The sequence below is a fragment of the Ursus americanus genome, chromosome 19 (genome assembly GCF_024610735.1).
Source record: "Ursus americanus isolate L20-20 chromosome 19, mUrsAme1.1.p, whole genome shotgun sequence".
NCBI lineage: Eukaryota > Metazoa > Chordata > Mammalia > Carnivora > Ursidae > Ursus > Ursus americanus.
Genome location: NC_142145.1, coordinates 53,457,776 through 53,479,598, shown reverse-complemented (window position 1 = coordinate 53,479,598; position 21,823 = coordinate 53,457,776). Strand labels below are relative to the sequence as shown.

At 36.5% G+C, this 21,823-nt stretch overlaps 1 protein-coding gene across 3 annotated transcripts in view; it reads left to right on the top strand.

Annotated features, from left to right (window-relative positions):
- The window catches only part of L3MBTL4 (L3MBTL histone methyl-lysine binding protein 4), a 416,563-nt gene that overhangs the window by 148,113 nt on the left and 246,627 nt on the right, over window positions 1–21,823 (top strand). For all 3 annotated transcript variants that reach the window (XM_087869962.1, XM_087869961.1, XM_045781801.2), the window contains exons 6-10: window positions 2,584–2,688; window positions 3,727–3,862; window positions 5,869–5,960; window positions 7,432–7,586; window positions 8,674–8,750. In XM_087869962.1, the coding sequence (XP_087726088.1) occupies window positions 2,584–2,688; window positions 3,727–3,862; window positions 5,869–5,960; window positions 7,432–7,586; window positions 8,674–8,750 (565 nt within the window). The remainder of the gene's footprint in view (window positions 1–2,583; window positions 2,689–3,726; window positions 3,863–5,868; window positions 5,961–7,431; window positions 7,587–8,673; window positions 8,751–21,823) is intronic.

Here is a 21,823-nt window from a genome sequence, read left to right as displayed (position 1 = left end):
GGATATGGAAGGAACAGATACTTCTTTGAGAACCTTTTTCTATAACTTGACCTTTTGGAAGCTTATTAACATTCTACAAATTAAGAAATAAAAATAAATCATTAAGAACTGAAAGCACATTTAAATCAATGAACTCCACCATATTTCAAATGAATACATTAACTGCACTAAAGAGAGAGAAAAACATGAATCCAAGTAGGATATGAACACAGTTTTTAACTGTATACGCCATTCATAAATGGCAGAGCAGGGAGGGAGAATTGCAAACAAATCCTGAAATCTTTCTGTAGATTTGTTTATTATAGTAGTGTGGGTAAAATAGTCCTGAAACTATAATAGATATGCTGTTGGATTTAGTATATGAGTCAATGTGTTGACCTGGTTAGAGGAGAAAGACAAAAATGGATGGGAAAAGGCAGAATGAACCCTTTGGGGATGGGCTGAAATTAGGCGTATCTGTATGAACTTAGGATTTGTAAAATATACACAAGAATGCACATATGTATGTCTATGTGTAAATGTTTATGTAGGTATGTATGTGTGTTTTTGTACTATATAGCGAAGGACTTAACAACACTGTCATTGTGTGATCAAAGTCAGCATCACCAGTGAGGGGCAGCATGGGCATCGTGCGGTCCAGAGGTGATATCCTGAGGACACATCATCACCCATGTAGTTACTGGCAAAGAATGCATAACCTGAATCTAACGTGGGAGACATCAGACACAGCCTGAATGATGAGCTTTCTATTTAAAAAAATGGAGGAGGGGAAAGGCTGTTTTCTTTAAAAATGTTGATGTTATAAAAGATAAATAGTATGGAAACGGTTCCAGATTAAAGGAGACTAAAAGAGACATAGCAACTAAATTTAATACCTGACCCTACACTGAGTCCCGTTGTGGAGGGGAAAATGTTATAAAGTGCTTTATTGGATAAATTGGAAACATTGGAAGATTAGTTAAAAGTTTATAAATGTTAAATTTGTGGAAGTTGATAACTGGACTGTTGTTACGTAAGAGAATGTTCCCATTCTCAGGGAAATACACTGCCTGCTCTTAAGGGAAAATTATTTAGTATTTAAGGGTAAAGGGCCGTCAAATGACTCAGAAACAATCATATATACATGTGGATGTGTATCTATGTCTATAGCTGTCTGTAGGCACAGATACAAGAGAGAGAGAGAGAGCGCAAACAGAAATGGTAAAACAAATGAAGTTTCTACTATTGCTAACAATAAAGGAGCCCAGGCAAAGGCTATGCATGTTCTTTGTATTATTTTGTTCTTGAAACTTCTCTTTTAAGTTTGACATTATAACCAAATGAAAATAATTTTTTTCAAAAGAATAAACATTAATATGTTAACCAGTAATAAAGGGTAATACAATTAGTGATTAAAAAGCAGCTCTTGTTCTAATAGAACTAGATTTTAATAATCACTTTCTATTAGAATACTTATAATTTATTTGCAATTAAGAATGAATTGACTAGCAATGCTGAATCTACTCAAAACTGCTCAAAAGTAATAATAATTTAGCAAGGCTGTGGGAAACAATGCTAATATTAAAGAAAATAATATGAATGGGAACATATTAGAAAGTCTATTACAAAGTAGATTCCGTTTACAGTAGCAATAAACATTAAAAGGTATACAGAAATAAATATAAGAAAGCATTTTTGAAGCCTATTTGAAAATTTTAATAACATATGATGTCAATTTGAAAATTTTAAAAACACCTTGGACAAATAAAATGAGTAGATTAAATGGAGAGGGAACAAGTTCCTAAGTTAGAAGACTCAATAATGATAAATATTGCTCTTCACATAAAGTCATAAACCAATAAGACAATGTGATATAGGCAGATATACCAATGAACAGAATAGAAAGGCCAGAAGTAGTCCTACAAATATGTAGAAACATGATATAACAGGGGTAAATTTGCTGATAATGAAAGTATGAACTATACAAAAAATTTTGAATACTCTGTTTTCCATATTTAAAAAAATAGATCCTACCTCACACCATAGAACAAAATTAATTCTGGTTGCATTGTAGATTTAAATATGATGAACAGAAGTTTTAAAAGAACACAAGAAGAATGTCCGTGTAACTTCGGGGTCATGAGGAAATTCGTAGGTTAGATGTGCACACTGTACTGGGAATAATTGGTATTTTGCTACATTAAAATAAAAAAATTTTCTCTCCACAAAGTCATCATAAAGCAAGGAGCCAACTCACAGACTGGGAATACGTGATCATTATAATCAACAAAGGATTATTTCCAGAGTGCAGGAAGAGCTCCCTAAAATCACTAAGGAAAAATGGGCAAAAGGAATAAATGGGGAGTTCACAGGACATGTAGTTTCTCATATGAACTGTTTCCTGAATAATGATAAAATGATCAAAATGATCAAACCATCTCTGAGGGCCAAATATAGAAAAACAGCCCTCGATCTTTAGCTGTATCAGTGAGCTTCCAAGCCTATACAGTAAGTTCTTGATTGTATGTATAGCAACACCAAGGGTTTTTATATCAAATTGTGAAGATATTTCGGTAGCTAATGTGATATTATGAAATTTTGTAGGACCAATCCTTTCCGGAGCACGAAAATGGTTTTCAGGTTGGAATGAGATTAGAAGGCATTGACCCCCGACATCCATCTGTATTCTGTGTACTTTCTGTAGCTGAGGTAAGAGATGGTGTTATTGTCTTGGGCTGAGTGCACAGTGACAGAAGAGAATTTTCTAGAGAATAATGAATTTGAGTGCTCTCCATTATAAACAAGTTCCCGTACATCATGAATTTATTTTAGTCAGTGATGGGTGAAATATGTTTCTTAATGAATTTTTTTCCTTCTCTGAATATTAATCTTTTAATAAGTCTCTCATCACTAGCAGTTACCCTTGATTCAGTTGATAAATAGTTCTCATCTGAGGTTGGTAACAATCAGTGAATCCCAAAGTGTTGCTTTTATCTGTTAAAAGAGACATAATTATTCAAGTTTTAGCTGAACTGATGAGAAATGTATATGAAAAATATCCATGCACATGAATTATCTATTTATAAAAATATAAGCATTTTATGAAAATTACGTAGAGTGAAGAGCCATTGATGAAAGTAAATGGCTTATAAAATGTAATATTTACAAACATTTTATATTATTAAAATGATGGAAGACCTCTATATTTTTAATCACATCATGTAAAAAACCCTATTCACTTAATTTACTGATTGATTATAGCTATTAAACTTGCATAGCATGTGTTAAGGATGTATTCTACACTGTTTTATTATTTCCTTTATTGAGTATGCTGGATCCATATGTTAGAGTGGAAACGAACGCATCCTCATTTTGGTTTTGCTCTGTACTTCAGCTTACACTGTCGTGGGACAGCAGGAAATGGGGTTTCTGAGAGCAGTATTTGACAGGTATTGAATGAACAAATAAAACTCTTCCATTGACGGAGACGTAAATTGACCTCCGATTTCTAGACTGAGTAAAAGGTTTAATTTTTTCACGGAAGAAATTCTGGATACTTGGAAGATCGTGTCTGTCGGCATTTTGTTTTATATCTCTAGATTTGCTTTTTAATACAAGCACGTGTGGATGGAAGGATTGGTTCATATTGTTGATGGCACTGACAGAATATATGAATATTTTGTTAATTTAGTGTACCCTGCAAATGCATGACACTTAATGAAGGATTGCAAACATTCCATTTTACAGGTGTGTGGTTACCGCCTCAGACTTCACTTTGATGGTTATTTAAGCTGCTATGATTTTTGGACCAATGCCGGTTCCCCCGACATTCATCCAGTAGGGTGGTGTGAGAAGACCAAACATGAATTGCACATCCCTAAGGGTAAGCCGGGATGGAAAGAGAGTCGGTTTTATTTTAACAACATTTCATGAAATACTAACAAGAGAGCCTGGTGTGAATTGATTTTCACAATGAAAGCTTACCTCCCAAAAAACAGTAAGACTACAAGGATACCATTTTTAGAAATGAATAAATGTCTTTAAAAGAAAAGCATTGGGGCACCTGGGTGGCTCAGTCGGTTAAGTGTCTGCCTTCGGCTCAGGTCATGATTCCAGGGTCCTGGGATCGAGCCCCACGCCCTGCATCGGGCTCCCTGCTTCTCAGGGAGTCTGCTTCTCCCTCTCCTCCCTGCTCGTGCTCGCTCTTTCTGTCTCTGTTGCTATCTCTTTGTCTCTCTCTCAAATAAATAAAATCTTAAAAAAAAAAGAAAAGCATCAATGACTGCTTATGTCTAATATGCCGATAAGGTACCTATGGCAGAAATAAAATCTTGTGACAACATAAAGCTTATTAAACCTTAGAAGGAATGAAGAAGCTAATTTTACATCATGGTTGAAATGAGCTATTTCACTTAGTCACTGACGCTGTATAGTGAGGAAACTTGAGTCACTGTATATCGTCTGTTTCAAACAAATCATGGAAAAGAGGTAACTATGAAAGAAAAGAGGATTTCACTGTCTGCTTCTTTTTGACGGGAATCAAAAATCTCATATTTTGTCTCTTGTTGTGTGTGAGAGGAACCTGGGCCTGGCAGATGTGGCTGAAGCCTTTTTTATTTGTTGTATGCTGGCGAGGTGAGGATTTGATCAGTTGAGATGCCCGTGGGCCCCTTTCCTTGCTCGGCAGACCTCTGTGTATGGTGCCCTGCTTGGATGTTAGAGTATTTGATGACAGTGGCACTTCCGGAGTCAGTATACAGTCATTTCACTGACCAACTCAGAGTGTCCTTTCGGTATCCGCCCCTGAGACCAGTGGCAGAATCCCTAAGATTTCCGGATTTCATGAAAGCTGGTCACGGGCTCCTTCATTCAGTAGGTCTTTATGGAGCCCTTGCTGCCTGTAGGCACTGGGAATAGAGCCGTGAATAAAATAAACCATCTCTCTCTTTACGGGGCTTTCATTCCAGGGGGGCGAGGAGTAATAGACCAAAGTAAGCTATGGTGTCAAGCAGTGACAGGGTTGGGGGGCGGGGGACAGACAGCTTGCTGAAGAAGGGCATGAGATCGTGATGTCCCACAGATAGGGGGATGAAGTGAGGCTATCAGTGAGGCCCTGGCTAAGAGGGCTTTCAGAGAGAAAAGCAAGAGTAAATGCCCTGGGGCTGGAGCCTCAGGCCGAGTTGAGGAATCTCAAGGAGATCAATGTGGCTGGAGCAGAGAAGCAAGGGCAAGAGGTGGGAGATGAAGTTAGCGGTGTGGCCCTGAAGTTAGAGGCCGTGCAAGGAGCCTGACTTTTATTCTATGTAACCCTCAACCAGAAACTGTTTATTGAGCCCCTCTTGTTTGGGCCAGCACCCTGTGTGCCACTTTAGGGCACATGGAGGAGAGGATCAGTAAGAAAGGGGAAACCCACACAGACAAGCAGCAGAAAGCTGTTGCCACCAAATGGTTTGGATTGTGAAGGGGTTTCTGTAATTTTCCCAAGTGCCTGGAACCCTGGATTGTTGCATCATCAGGACCTCTGAGGTTCTCAGTGACATGGCTTCTTCAGGAGTGGTGATGAGCTCAGGAACTTTTGTCTCTTCCCTTTGCCCATTTTGGAAAGCCTTACTAAGAGATGAGCCTGCCATCAGGTCACCACGGGACCAATTCTATATCTTAATGAATTTTAAAAATTTGTAGGGAATGATACATGATGGGAAATCACGTCAACAGTTTTGAATTTCATACGTTAAAAAACATTGAAACAATTTAGGGATTTTAATTTAAATCATTTGTGGTCTGCTAAAGGACATTGAATTTATAACAGAAGACTGAAGAAGGCTAATATGTTGAATATGCACATGGTTACATCCTGTGGGTATTTTGAGTAATCCGCACTTTTTTTAGGTTATAGAAAAGATAAATTTGTTTGGATGGATTACTTGAAGGCCTGCAAATTGCAAAATGCTCCCAAGAAATTATTCAGAAACAGAAGTTCTGTAAGTATTTTCTTCCTCAGTATAAATCAGATTTCTACTTGAGCTTAAATTTCTTAAAATTCACTATATATTCTGTTTTATTTTTTCAGAATCCTTAGCTTCTTAGGACTTTTCTCACTTAATTTGTCAGTTTCCTATAGGCATATTCCCCCCCCCCACCACCAAATGTACAATTAAATACTTTAATTAGATGTGGGGAGTTGAAGACTTTATATTTAAATCCTGCTAAAATTTAAAATGCCTTTTGGAAATGTTTTTTCTTTTTGCTTCCGGTGAGTTACTCCTTTGAACTTAGCTTTGGTGTTCTGAGATCAGTAGATACCACAGGTAGACTTTGAATAAACCCAGCATAGGTGGATTTACATGTAAGGAGAGTGAGGGTGTCATTTCCTACAGATTCAAGGAGCGTATGAAGATTTGGGTAGAGCACACTTGTTATACCATCGGTGTTCCCCGCAACCTAGCAGCTCTTCAGGAGAGAATGAGAATAAGGTGCACCCCCTGCATCCTCTGGGCCCCTGTCTGTCTGGGCCCACAGCGAGGCCACACCAGGGAAGGGGGCAGGGAAGCCTAGTGTTGCCCTGCCACCTGCTGGCTGTGTGTCCCTTTGTAGGACACTCACCCTGATCTTGAAATCAGTGTTATACAACTGCTCTGTGTGTTTCAAGAGTTGTATCAAGGAAAGAGAGTAATAGAAATGGGAAATTGCTTTTAAAGATGTAATGTACTAAAGGAAAATAAAAAGCAAGGTTCAGTATAGATAGTAAAGAGGTAGAAAAAACTGTCTTCTAGTCCTCAGATACTGTATGCATACTTTCTAAATCCCAGGACTGGCTAATTACACTGGTACAAAAAGTGGGGTTTTGTTATTGTAATGTTACTTTAAATCATAGTCCTTACTGTTTTTTACTATGAAAAAATGTGTATAGATACTAAAAAAAGCATTTGGATTTTTTTCAAGTATAGGTTTATTTATGGATTCGTACATGTGTTTCTTAAATATTGAGAGAGCCACTGTTTTCAGCTCTCATCAAAGTAAATGATAATTTTGGTGCTAACGATCCTATCTTTACTGCTCCAAACATTGGTATTTGGAAACTGTTCAAGTCTGTGGGGAGCAGAGAAAATTACTTGATACTCCTGTATCCGGTACCATCATATTTTAAAATTAATAAAATTTCTTCTAAGAACTGAAAAGGGAAAGTGATGATGATGAGGGGAATGTAACTTACCTGCACAACAAAAGAGAAAAAGTACAAGGTAACAGCTAGTTTCCTGGATTTTGTTATGAATGTTAACTTCGTAACAGTTTGTTAGAATATTTGTACTAGCATTTGCTGGCTTCATTCTGGAGGGTAATGTTGCCTGTAGACTGACTGTTCTGATGCTAACCATAGAAGTTTTGACAGTAGCTCAGTCCTGTTTGGTGTCCTGTTTCTTTTTGTGCCTCTTCCCTCTGGTGCTGTGTTAGAATGGGCCAATGCCTAAAGAATTTCAGGTTGGAATGAAGCTGGAGGCCGTCGACAGGAAGAACCCTTCCTTGGTGTGTGTGGCAACCATAGCGGATATTGTTGAAGATCGCTTACTAGTGCATTTTGACAATTGGGATGATAGTTACGATTACTGGTGAGACACCGATGTGCGTTTTATTTTCGTGTGTTCATGTTCGGTGCTAAGAATTTATTTTCCTTCCGGTACTGTCACTGTCCTTGCTGTTCTTAGAGTAATGAACATCCGGAATTTAGCGGCCGGCTTTTCATTACCTTCTCTTCCACACGAATTGCTGAATTAAAGTGCCCGAGAGACTTCTGCACTCTATGAGAGGTTACCTAATGAGGCCTCCTCTGAAATAATATGACCTGGTCAGGGCACTTCACCATGTTGTGTCTTAGTTTGTAAGGGAGGCATTTCTATGAAGAGGAAGTTAAGAACTTGCAGTATTTTTTTTTTCCTGAAAAATGTTGAACTCAGCCTGTCATATTTTTGAAAGGGAATTTTCACAGGGAGAATGGAGTGAATTATTTGAAAGCCTGCGGGGAGCAGAAAAAATGTATGCTACGATACCATTAAACTAACATTGCAGGAGCTAAAAAAGGTTTTCTGGGTAAAAACTTGAAATATGGAAGAGGGAACGGCAAAAATAATATTCGTAGCATTTCTTCAGTGTATCCTGAATAACCGTCAAGTCTCTGCCTAAGGCTATGGTTATTCATGCACATGAAGGGGCCCCTGTTTTCTCCTTTGAACTAAGAAGCAGAGCATGGATTAATTGTTCTGTGTGTCTTAGGTAGAATGGTCTGGGTTCCTTGAAAAGGAGAGGGAGGAAATTGGAGGCATATGGAGTGTGGTCTGTCCTATTAAACTTTGGGCAGGCCTATTAATATTTTCCCTTGCTGCTAGCAAGAAGTGGTGGGAGAGGCTTATTAAAATGTTCACTCTTTGGGGATAACACTGGCAGTTCAGGTCCTAGTCAAACACTTTTTTAAAAATGCTTTTAAATTTTGAGAAAGTTCTGTAAAATAGAGAAGTTTGGTTACTTAGCTTATAAAATACAGCACTAAAAATTACTTCTAATTCTATGTAGCTATAAAATGTTTTAGCTATGTAGTTACATCTTTCATGGTGTGTCTCAGTATCTAGAATGGTCATTACTCTTGGATTCTTTCTCCTGCACTGACTTGTATAGGATCTGAAATAGAATCCTGTTTTGCAGGTGTGATGTAAATAGCCCTTATGTCCAGCCAGTTGGTTGGTGTCAGGAGAATGGAAGAACTCTGATAGCACCCCAAGGTAAGTGGACTGGCTGCGTTTTCTTTGAAGGCATCCCCGTGCGAGTGATGATAGCTGTTCTTTTTGTTGTTGTTGTTTATGCAAACCAGATTTTAATACAAAGTATATGATAAAAATACTGTGCAAGGTTGTTGTGATTACCCAGTAACCCAGGTGTCTGACATCTGCTTGTCTTTCCCATAATGAAAATGGACTGTGTTTCTAAAGATGTATTAGGCAGCCATTTAAAAAAAAGGTTGCTAAAAATTTTTATCCAACGAAATGTGTACCAATGCTGCGGATCAGTATTTAAAAGCTAGCTATTTCCACCTACATAATTTATCTAATAGCTTATGCTAACCCATTAATTGAATCATAAGTTTGTTAAATATTCTTTGGATTTAAATGAAGAAGTGTAGAAATCTAAGGAATGAGAATTAACCACGAGTCTTCAGACTCGCCAGACCTTTTCACCAAACCAAAAGGTGGTTCAGCTAAACACCAAAGTAAGGACTCTTTCTAGTTATTTATATTTTTTCTCATTACAGAAATATTAAGTATTTAGAGATTTTTTGTATCAAATTTATGTTTTCTAATTTCAAAATTTCAAAATTAATTAGATATGGTAGTTGTGTAAGCTTAGCATTTTTAAAATAACTATTCTAGGAGGAACCAATTTCTTTCAATAAAAAATGTGCAGGAAGAAATATAGAGTAGGAGGGCACGGTGGCACAGTTGGTTAGGGGTCTGACTCTTGGTTTGGGCTTGGGTCGTGTTCTTGGTGCTGAGATCAAGCCCCGAGTTGGGCTCCACACTCAGCACGGAGTCTGCTTGAGATTCTCCCTCTCCCCTCCCACTGCCCCTCCCGCTCGTGTTCTCTCTCTCTCTCTCTTTAAAATAAATAAATAAATCTTTAAAAGAAACGTAGAGTATGTAACATGCCATTCTAGAATGGAGCAGTTGTTTAATGTTTTGATTTGAATGATTCTAGAATTTTGCTGTGCTTTAAAATTTTTTTCTTAATACAGAAAAATGATTAGGATTTGTCACCAGATTCATAAGTTCAGTGAGAAAAAATTTAAAACTTCAAAACAATCAACAGACCAAACCAAATCAGACCTAAAAAAAAAAAAAAAAAAAACACAACCTATTTCAACTATGCAACTAGTCTAGAAAAGTTTTATAAGGTATATAACATCTTCTCAAATTTGACTTTGATACACAGATTTAGAGTTGTTTGTCCTGTTTTTCTGTAAAACTGGCTAAAGCTAACTTTAGAATAATGTTCTTCAAGATGAGGTGAAATGTTTTCTCAGATCTCAGAATATGTGGTTTGAGTCGGTGTGCCTGGAGGCACAGCACACTCTGTTTTCCATTTTCCTCTAGTGGAATTACTTCTCTGCTAGCTGCAGCTGTTTCTCACTACACTTCATGGACACAATCAGTGGTTAAATTCATCATCTTGCCTCCTGGTGCTATGTCCGCCTGGAAATAGTCTGTGCAGCACTTTGAAGAACTGTATGTCCAGAATCTTTCTGTCATTAACGTGAACTGAGGAGTAAGGGGGCAAAGCTTCCATACCCCAGATAAGGCCAAAACTTTAAGGCCTGCTTGATGGGTGTAGGAGACTATTTAGTTCATAAAGTCAATAAAGGACCAATGGAACTCAACCCAGATTTATGGTTTTCCCTGTAGAATTGCTTGCATATACAAACATTATCACCATGCTGAGATTTGAGTAAGAGTATTAGCCAAAGACCAAGTTAGTGATACAAAGTCTTCACTTCAGGGTCATATTTTCTTCCCTAAGATGTAGATTTAAAATTCTGAGGCTATTTTGTCCTGATATACAATGTCTGAATTGGAATCTTCCAGTTAACCTACCTCTAAACCTCATCTGCTTGTTAGTATCCCTTTTACGCATTATGGAGTGTTTTTATACACTAAAATACTGCCTTCCCCCAAGCCCCAATTCTTATAGTACTTTGTTTCTCTGCAGGAAATTCTTTACCTACTTTTTTTTTTCCTATTGAGATATAGTTCACTTTTTATAAATTTCACCCTTTTAGTGTATGTTTCAGTGGTTTTTAGTATGTTCACAAGGCGGTCTAATCATCACCTCTAACTGTTGCCAGAGATGTCATCATCCCCAAAAGCACACCCTGCTGTACTCAGTCACTCCTCATTCTTACTTCCCTCTCAGGCCTAGGCAACCACTACTCCATTTTATATCTCTATGGATTTGACTGTTCTGGACACTTGGCACACATGGAATCATACAGTATATTGCCTATTGTGTCTTGGCTTCTTTCACTTAGTATAATGTTTTCAGAGTTCATGTTGTAGCATGTCTCAGTACATCATTCCTTTTGTCCACAAATAATAATTTAGTGTATGCATATGACACGTTTTGCTTATGCATTCATTAGTTGATGGGCGTTTGGTTTGTTTTCACTTTTTGACTATAATGAATAAAGCTGCTGTAAGCTTTCATGGACAAGTTTTTGAGTGATATGTTTTCATTTCTTTTGGGTATATAATTCTAGGACTAGAATTTCAAGGTTATAAGATAATTCTGTGTTTGAGGAATTGACAAACTATTTTCCAAAGGAGCTGCACAGTACACATTCCCACTGGCAATGAATGAGAATTCCAGTTTCTCCACATCCTCACCTGCATGTTATTGTCTTCTTGATTACAGCCGTCCTGGTGGGTGTGAAGTTAGATCTCATTGTACTTTTGATTTGCATTTCTCTAATGACTAATGATGTTGAACATCTTTTCCTGTGGTTATTAGCCATTTATGTATCTTCTTTCAAGAAATATCTGTTCACATTGTTTGCCCATTTTTGAGTTGGGTTATTTGTCCTATTATTGAGTTGTAAGGGTTCTTTGGATATTAGACACTGTTGTCATTTTCACTTTCTTGACGGCTTTTTTTAAAGTACGAAAGTTTTTAATTTTGATGAAGTCCAATTTATGTGTTTTCTCTTTTGTTGTACTTTTGGTGTCTATGAAACCGTTGCCTAAACCAAAGACTTTTCATAAAAGACTCTTCTTTCCCCATTGATTGGTCGTGGCAGAATTATTGAAAAACAGTTGATTATAGACAAATGAGTTTATTTCTGAATTCTCCATTCTATTCCATTCCTTTATATGTCTGCCCTAATGCCAGTACCACACTATCTTGAATACTGTAGCTTTGTAGTAAATATTGTGAAATTGTGAGTTCTTTAACTCTATTTTATGTTCTTTCTCAAGACTGTGTTGGCTGTTCTGAGTCGCTTGCAAATATGTCCCTATGAATTTTAGAATGAGCTTGCCAATTTCTCTCCAAAAAAGCCAATGGGGATTTTGATAGGTATTGATCTGTAGATCAGTTTGGGGGTAGCCATCTCAAAAATATTAAAATTTTCTGTCCATGAACATGGGGCATCTTTCTGATTATGGAAGTCTTTAATTTTCTTTCAGTGATATCTTACAGCTTTTAGTCTACAAGTCTTGCACTTTATTAAATTTGTTCTGAAGTATTCTTTTTTAATTGAAGTGAAATTTATATGACATACAATTAACCATTTTGAAGTGTGTGATTTAGTGGTAGTGTATTCAGAATGTTATGCAACCACCAGCTCTCTCTAATTTCAAAACCTTTTCATCACCCAATAAAAACATTCTGTACTTATTAAGTATACACTCCCCATTCCTTGCCTCCCATCCCCTGATAACCTCTACTCTGCTTTCTGTGGATTTTCCTATTTTTGATATACATGTTATATATAAAAAGAATCCTGTAATACATGACCTTCAGTGTCTGACTTCTTTCATTTAGTGTAATGTTTTCAAGGTTCATCCAAGTTGTAGCATGTATCAGCAGTTCATTCCCTTTTATGATCGAATACTTTTCCATTGTATGTACATATTTTATGATTTGTTTGGCCATTCATCTGTTGGTGGACATTTGTATGGGCATTTGTACTTTTGCCTGTTATAACTAATACTATTATGAGCATCCGTGTACAGTTTTCTGTGTGGACCTGTGTCTTTACTTCTCTTTGGTGTATACCCAGGAGTAGAATTTCTAGGTCATAGGATAATTCTATGTTTAGCATTTTGAGGGACTGACACCTGTTTTCTGAAGTACCTGTGCCATTTTACATTCCCACTAGCAACATATGGCAATGATTCTTTTTCAACATCCTTGCCAACTTGTTATTTTCTGTTTTCTTGATTAAAACCACCCTACAGGGTATGAAGTGGTATCTTGTGGTTTTGATTTATATTTCTCTGATGACCAGTGGTGTAGCTTATGTGGCTATTGGCCATTTGCATATCCTTTAAGAAATAGTTATTCAAATCCTTTGCCTATTTAAAAAAAATGGGTTGTCTTTTTATTACTTATATATTATTTAAATATTGTGTCCATTTACTATATTATTATTGTGAGAATTTTTTTAAGGTTTATTCATTTATTTGAGAGAAAGAGAGCATGCATGTGTAGGGGGAGGGGCAGAGGGAGAAGGAGAGAGTCTCAAGCAGACTCCTTGCTGAGCATGGAGCTCGACACAGGGCTCGATCCCAAGACCGTGAGACCACTACCGGAGCTGAAACCAAGAGCCAGACTTCTAACCAACTGTGTCACCTAGGCACCCTGTGACAGTTTTTTAGTATATTCTGGATGTGAAACCCATATTGTATAAATGATTTGCAAATGTTTTCTTCTATTCTATAGATTGTTTTTTCACATTCTTGATAAAGTTTTTGCTGTAAAATAGCTTTTAATTTTGATGGTCCACCTTATCTATTTTTTCAATTGTTGCTTGTGCTTTGGTATTAAATCTAAGAATCCACAGCCAAATTTGAAGTCATGAGGATCACCCCTATGTTTTTTTCTGTGGATTTTATAGTTTTAGCTTTTATATTTGAGTTTTTGATCCATATTGATTTAATTTTTGTATATGAAGTGAGGTAGTGGTTCAACTTCATTCTTTTGCATTTGGTTATCCAGTTTAACCAGTACCATTTGTTAAAGAAACAATTTCCCTATCATATGGTCTTGGCACCATTGTTGAAAAGCAGTTGGCCATAGATGTTTAGGTTCATTTCTGGACTCTTCATTCTGTTCCATTGGTCTATATTCCTATCCTTATGCCAGTATTAGCCTGTTTTGGGTTTTGTTTTGTTTTGTTTTGTTTTTTTACTTTTTTTAATGTGTGTATTCTGTGGGATTCTCTTATATAGAATTGTGTAGCCTATCAAAAGAGCAATGTCCCAAAAGATTAAAATTTCCTATTTGAATACCTTTAATTTTGTTTCCTGTCTAGTTGTTCTGGCTAGGACTTCTAGTACATCATTGAATATAGTGGTGAAAGTGGGAATTCTTGTCTTTTTCGTACTCTTAGGCCAGAAAATCAGACTCTCACCGTTATGCATGATGTTATCTGTAGATTTTTAATAAATGTACTGTATCATATTAAGAAAGTTCCCTTTACTTTTAGTTTTGAGTGTTTTTATCATGAGAGGATATTGAATTTTGTCTAATGCTTTTTTTTGTATCTATTTAAATGATTATGTGGGAGTTCCTCCTTCCCCATAGTTTCATGGTGTATAATCCTTTAAATGTGCTTTTGAATTCAGTTTGGTACTGTTTTGCTGAGGATTTTTTTTTTATTGATATTCAGAAGGGGTATTGGTATTGTTTTCTTGTCATGTCTTTTCCTGGTCTTTTCATTTTTATGCTATTTTAAATAGAATTGTTTTCTTAATTTCATCTTTGGATTATTCATTGTGTGGAAATACAACTGATTTTTGTACAATGATCTTACATTCTGAAACTTTCTGGATTTATCAGCTCTAATATTGTGTGTGTGTGTGTGTGTGTGTGTGTATTCCTTAGGATTTTCTATATGCAAAATTATGTCCTCTCCAAGTGGTGACACTTTTACTTCTTCCTTTCCATTTTGGAGGCCTTTTATTGTTTCCCTACATCCTCTGGCTAGATCTTCTAGTGCTTTGTTGAATAGTAGTGGCACGATGAGACATCCTTTTCTTGTTCCTAATCTTAGGGGGATGCTTAATCTTTCCACACATAAGTGTGGCATTTGCACCTGTTTTTTTTTTTTTTTTTTTTTTGTAGTTGCCTTACTCAGATTGAGGAAGTTCCTTTCTGTTCCTGGTTTGTTGTATCATGAAAGAGTAGTAGTGCTTTATACGGTGTTATTATATTTATTGCTTTGTATATACTGACGGAGTCTTGTATTCCTAGGATAAATCTCATGTATCCTTTTAAAATGTTTTTATTCCTAAAAGTGTATCTAAGGCTGCTAAGAGTGCTAAGGAAGAACAGGATGAACAATAAGTCCAATGCTTAGTTATTTAAAATGTTTATCCACCGTATGATTGCTTTTCTTTAGGAGGGACTCAACTGTGTCATAAAGGGGTTTCTTCTTATGGTGTTGGATGGCTTGACCCTTCATGGTCACAGGACCACACTGGACCACAGAAAACTTCCCATTTGATGTGGTGATATGTAAAATAAAAATTCAAGTAGACCAGCCATTTAATCAAAGTATGAACTAGACAGTGGAGTGCAATGAAAATATATGCAGAGGAAATGTGAGCAAAAATTGGGTGGAAACAGATAAAGCTTATCAGTAAACAAAAATCTCTGAAAGCTTGTGAAGAGTTATGATTATGCTGGCCTGTAGGTTTGTGTGAAAACAAGAGTGACCAAAGATGGTAGGTCCCTATTAACTGCATACGAGAGGAAAGGTTTGGAACCGTGGATAGTAGAAGGGGCCCTGTGGATAATAGGATGCTGTGTAGTCAGGCTATTGACAAGTGGGAATTTGGACATGAGATTTTAAAAGAAAAACCAACCAATCACATGATCTTCAGGTATTCCCTCTGGTGTGACAACGCTGAGGCTAGGATGATAGAAATACATGTAATATATTAGATGTCATGTATATTTTATGTCTATATATGTATTTTTAGAATTTGAACCTAGTAAAAGACAAAAAGAAATTAACATTGTATGAATGACTTGTTTCTGTTAGTAATTTAGTACCACAGCTTGTTAGCCATAGTTATTTTACTTTAAGTGAATTTATATTTTAAGCATCATTTATGGCTATAGAATTTTACATTAAATTTTATTTTATGGCTGTGATTACATTGTCAGAATAAAACGTATTTGCTGTATTTGTTATAGCTTCTACGTGTGTGTGTGTGTGTGTGTGTGTGTGTAATTGCTCCTCGGAGAACGATTAGGGTGCTTGAAAGTAGAACAGTGTGTGCTGATCTGTAGAGTTGCCCCTGGGGTATACTCAGATTCTCATAGAGTCCAGATAAAAGAGCCTTTTCAGGGAGAGAAAGAGGGGAAAAAAAGGTCAGTTTTTAAAATGTGTGAAGTATAAAATGTAAAGGTGCTTTTCACTGATACAAATTTAATACAAGGTGTTACATATTCTATTCAGTGCCTTTCTACAGAGAACCAAAAATGGATGGGCTTCTATTTCTTCAGAAGTAGCAGCCTGCTGGAATTTTAGCTGAAGTTACAAAATGACAAAAAGTTGTTAGGTAGCCCCTTCGCATTTGAAGGAGAGAAGCTCCTTTCCAGAAGGTTTGTGGGTCTCATAGCGAGCTCTTGAGCTTTACCTGGTGACGAGCAGGCAATGGCCTGTTAAGAGTCACCTCCTTATAAAGAGGGGCAAGTCTCATCCTTTTGTTGAAGTAAAATCCCCTAGCAGCATAGTTTTAGGTGGTTTGTGGTATGGCCAAGTCCGTACAGTTAAAAACTGGAGCTGTCTATGAAAGAATATTAAATAGATTATCAGTGGAAAACTATATATTTTTTGCTTTTTCAGTTCTTTTGAATGGTATTGCTAAAGTTACTCTGATTGCTTTGTAATGTATATGAAATTCCTAATACTCTACATTGCTTGGTGTGGCTTGTTCACCAGTCAAAACAGTATTGTGAAGATTGTTCTCTCAACAGTAGGATTACTTGTGTGAAAATCTGTTGTGCAGTCTGTGGATGGAGTCTCCACACCATCCAGCCTTCTGCTCAATTTGGGCAGGTGGACAGGAGGCCCTGCAGAAAGATGATGGCTGGGAGGGCCCCTCTGACTGACAGTGGGACCATCCCAGGAAGGATGACAGTCCTGTACAGAGTGCCCCTCCGAATGCAGACCGCTGTTCACATTTGAAGCACATTCTGAACCCAAACTCAGATTCAATTCAGCAAACACCCCTGTAGTGACTTCTGTGCTTACTGAAGGGGGAGAACCAAATAAGTATAAAACATGTTGGAGAAAGGGATCTGTTTCTGTAAAACACTACTGAGATGGAATTCACACACTATGCAACTCATCCGTTTATTGTGTGCAATTTGGTGGTTTTCAGCATATTTAGTGTTGTGTAACCATCACTGCATTTAATTTTAGAATGTTTCCATCACCTTAAAAAGAAATCCTGAACCATTTCGCTGTTATGCCCCAACCCTCCATTCCCCTCAGCCCTTGGCAACCATTAATCTACCTTCTGTCTTTATAGGTGTGCCTACTCTGAGTAGTTCATGTAAGTAGAATTCTAAAACACGGCCTTTCGTGTCTGGCTTCTTCACTTAGCGTAATGATGTTAGAGTTCGTCCGTGTTGTAGCATAGATCAGCACATCGCTTCTTTTTAATTCCCGATATTATTTCATTATATAGATAAACCACAATTTGTGTATCCATTTATCAGTTAATGGGCATTTGGATTGTTACCACATTTTGGCTATTCTGAATAATACTGCTGTGAATATTTGTGTAAGTTTTTGCATGGATGTTTCCAGTCCTCTTGGGTGTGTACTTAGGATGGGGTTGCTGGGTCATTTAGCAATTCTACATTTTACTCACTGAATAATTGCCAGTATCTTTACCACAGGTTTACATTCCCACGGGTAGTGTATGAGGGCTCTAGTTTCTCTATATCCTTGCAAACACTCGTTGTCTGTGTTCTTGTTCATTGCCATCATCCTGAGTATGAAGTGGAATCTTATTTTTGGATCTCATTTTTCTTGACTGCTCAATATGACCTCACACATTTATCTGTTTTCATGGTAATTTTGTGAGATTTTTGTCAATTATTTCAATTTCATAGTGGCAGACCTGAGATCCAGAGAGGTCAGATTACTGGCCCTAGACCTTTCATGTGATGTGAAGGGGATTATGTGGCAGGCTCTGTTAGTAGACCTCAGGAATTCCTTTGCCTTTGCCTTCTCCCCACGCTGTTTTTAGTCCTCTTATAAACGGGCTTCTGACTGTAATGGAAGGGACATTTTCAGTAGACCACTGAAAACACAGGAGAGGGAGGTGTAAGTTCTAACTCTGTATGTGGACATCTCCACACTGGAAGCAGTGTTGGCATTAGTCTTTGAAGGATGGGCAGACTTTCATCTGAGAAGTGGAGTGGAAGAGAACGTTAGATAGAAGGAACGATATGCACCTCTTTAAACAAGGAGTTCCTGGAAACTTCATATTATGGGCATATGAGTAAAGTGCTGGGCTGCAGGGTAGGGAAGGGGTAGAGGAGGACAGGAGATGAGAAATGATTTAGAACATTAGGCTCAGAATAATGTGTGATTGGCCTTGTAAATGTTTCTATTTTATTTAAGATTGGAAATAATTTTACAGATTCAGAAGTTACAATAGCAAAACTAAACTCCCTGCCAAACCATTTGAGATTAAGTTGCCAAAATGAAAGTTTTGCCAGTCACGTGGTAATATACTCTGTGAAGCATGCATGCAGAGATTTCACCCCGGATCACCTGCGTTTACTTATCTTGTCTCTCTAGTGTTCTTTAATCGCAACAGTTCTTCATCTTTCCTTAACTTTAATGAACTTGACACTATTGAGGAGCATAGGCCTGTTATTTTTTATTGCAAGCTTCTCACTTTGGGTTTGTCTGATGTTTCCTCAGAAGTAGATGGATTATGCACCAGGGGAGGAATATTCTAGAAGCAGTGCATACCCTCAGGTGGTGCTGTCCTTTTCCTGCTATTGTTAACTTTGATCACTTGATTGAAATGGTACGTGCCATTTCTCCACTGCAAAATTCCTCTTTTTCCTTTTGTAATTAATACATACTTGTGGGAAGTGACTTTGAGATTGTATAATTATTCTATTTCTCATCTAACTTTCACTCACCAATTTTTAGCATCTTTTGATGTTCATTAGATGAATTAGTAATTATTATGATGTTTGCCAAGTGGTGATTTTCTAATTACGTTATTCCCACTACATTTATTAGTTGACTTATGCTTATTCAGTTTTTTTAAGTATAGTAACTGGAGTTGTGGATTCCTATTTTATTCATTGTGCTTTAATCTGTTACTATCATTATACATTACTATCATTATATATTGGTGGGAGAGGGCGGGATAGAGAGGATGGTGAGCAGTCTTTCCTGATCCCAAGGTACTGACAGTCTACTAGAGACTGTTTGATGAATTATAAATAACTGTTATAGATGATAGCAAGGAAATTAGTCAAAAAAGTAACACCTGGTCAGAAAGAGAAAGAATTGCCTCATGGAGAAAATGATATAATGGTGTACTGCTCTGTAATACATGATCACAAACTTAATGGCTTAAAACAACACAAAATATTATAGGTCTGGAGGACAGGACTCTGAATGGGTTTCACTTCAGTTTTGAAATATTAATAAAGAATTAGTAGGTTGGGTAGGTTGAGGCCATTTTCTGAAAGATCTTTAAAAAGCCAGAATGAGGAGTTTGTAGTCACACCTTCAATGTTTAAGCATTTATTTGACAATAGTAGGCCAGATTAAAGGAAGACCATGAGGGAGATTCATTGTATGTGAAAATAAGGAGTAGGCGCTAGGGATTTCTGCTTACATGATTTGGCAAGGGACTGAATAAGAAGACACAAATGAGCTCTTTATTCAGACGTTTCTTATGGTCTAGAAGGCTCTGAATTGATTGGCTGGGGAAAAAAATCTGGTTCCTGACCTTGCAAGGCTCTTTTTTTTCTTGTAACTATTATGTTCTAGAGTAAATACATTTTAATATGATAGCAAAAGCCACTCAAAACAGAAAAAAAATAAACTTGCATATTTTAGTAACTGTGAGACAATTTTCTGTGGCCATCTGATACAATGTGTCATTTTATGTTATTGTGTCTGTGCCTCAGGTAGACATTCTCCTACCAGAGGTCCCATAAGACTGCCATGGTTCCATCAAAGGGTAATCCTTCCACTGCAGCATATGATATCATTAGCCTCGCTTCTTCAACTTGATTGAAAATCATATCATCATTTCCCCAAGGCTTTTCATGGAAAACTAAATCCCTACACAATTCTACAGAGACACTGTAAAGGGATAGTTGTCTCTCCTCTGTAAAGAGTGTTCAGTCAGTTCAATTCTCTTTACGAATCCAAGTTTATTTTACCATTGAATCCTTATACATAATCACCAGTGAAGTATAAGTCAAACTTATTTAAAATAAATGTTAATTATACTTTTCATAAAAGTGCAGGAAATGTGTAAATTATGAAATGTAATAATAAATAAATTATTAATCTCACCACTCAATAGAGCTTACCATTATTATTCTGTTATTTAATTTTTTTCAATCATTTTGTGTTTTTATTTACTATATATGTAATTTAAAAATTAGAATTGTAATCTTATTGTTCATACTGCTTTTGTAGCCATTTTCTCCCTGTTACTTGCAAATATAATTTGAACATATTTACTTTTCTTTAAATAGTCTTTGAAAACCTGGCTGTTAATAACTGCATAATTATCTATTCTGATAGATACCACAGTTTATTTTGTTTTTTCTTTTGTATCCGACATTAACTTTTTCCCGTTCTTAAATAACAATAGAAGACATCCTTTTAAAGAAATAGTTATGTATGTTTATTATTACTTTCTTGTTGTTGTAAGTGGAATTAATGGATTACAGAGGATAGAAACAATTTTTAAGCATTTGATAAATACTTCCAGATTACCCTCCATGAAGTTTGTTTCCTTCCAGCAACAATTTGAGAAAATTCAGGCATGAAAAAGAAAAAAAATGGAACAAGACCCCAGATCTCTTAAAATACAGGCACAAATTTTCTGTGAATGTTGTATTAACAAGGACTATTTTTTTTTCACAATTTACCCACAAGTCCTGGTACATAAAAATAGGCAATAAATCCCATTTAAAATATTTTAAATAAAATAACTCGCATGCAGGTTGAATTAGTAATCAGAAATCTCCTAACAAAGTAAAGCCTTGGACTTGATGGCTCCACCAGTGAATTCTACTAAACATTTAAAGAATAACTAATGCCAGTCCTTTCAAACAAATTGAAGAGGAGGGAATCCTTCTTAACTCATTTTATGAGCCCAGTACTACCCTTCTACAGCCAGAAAAAGACACTACAAGAATACTACAGACCAGGATCCTTTATGAACCCTGATGCAAAAATCCTTAACAAAATACTTAGGAAATTGAATTCCGCATTATGTTAAAAGGATTATATGCCATGACCAAGTGGGATTGACTTCTGGAATGCAAGGATGATTCGACATATGAAAATTGATCAATGCAATAATACCAGATTAAAAGAATGAAGGACAAAAGCTGACATAATCATCTCAATTGATGAAAAAGCACGATACAAGGTTCAACACCATCTCATGAAAAAAAGAAAAAACAACAAAACATTCAACAGCTTAGGAACAGAAGGAAAATAACTCAATATAATAAAAGTCATATATGAAAAATCCATAGGAAACATTATAGTGAGTAGTGAAAGACTGAAAGCTTCCTTTCTAAGATCAGGAAAAAAGCAAAGATGCCTGATTTCACCACTTTTTTTCAACATTGTACTGAAAATCCTAACCAGAAAAATTAGGAAGAAAAAGTAAAAAAGACACCTGAATTGGAAGCAAAGAAATAAGATTATCTGTTCATGATATGATGATATAATCTTATATGTAGAAAACCCTAAAGATTGTACCTCTTAGAATTAATAAATGAATTCAGCGAAGTAACAGGATATAAAATGAAGACTCAAAACTTAATTGCATTTCCACAT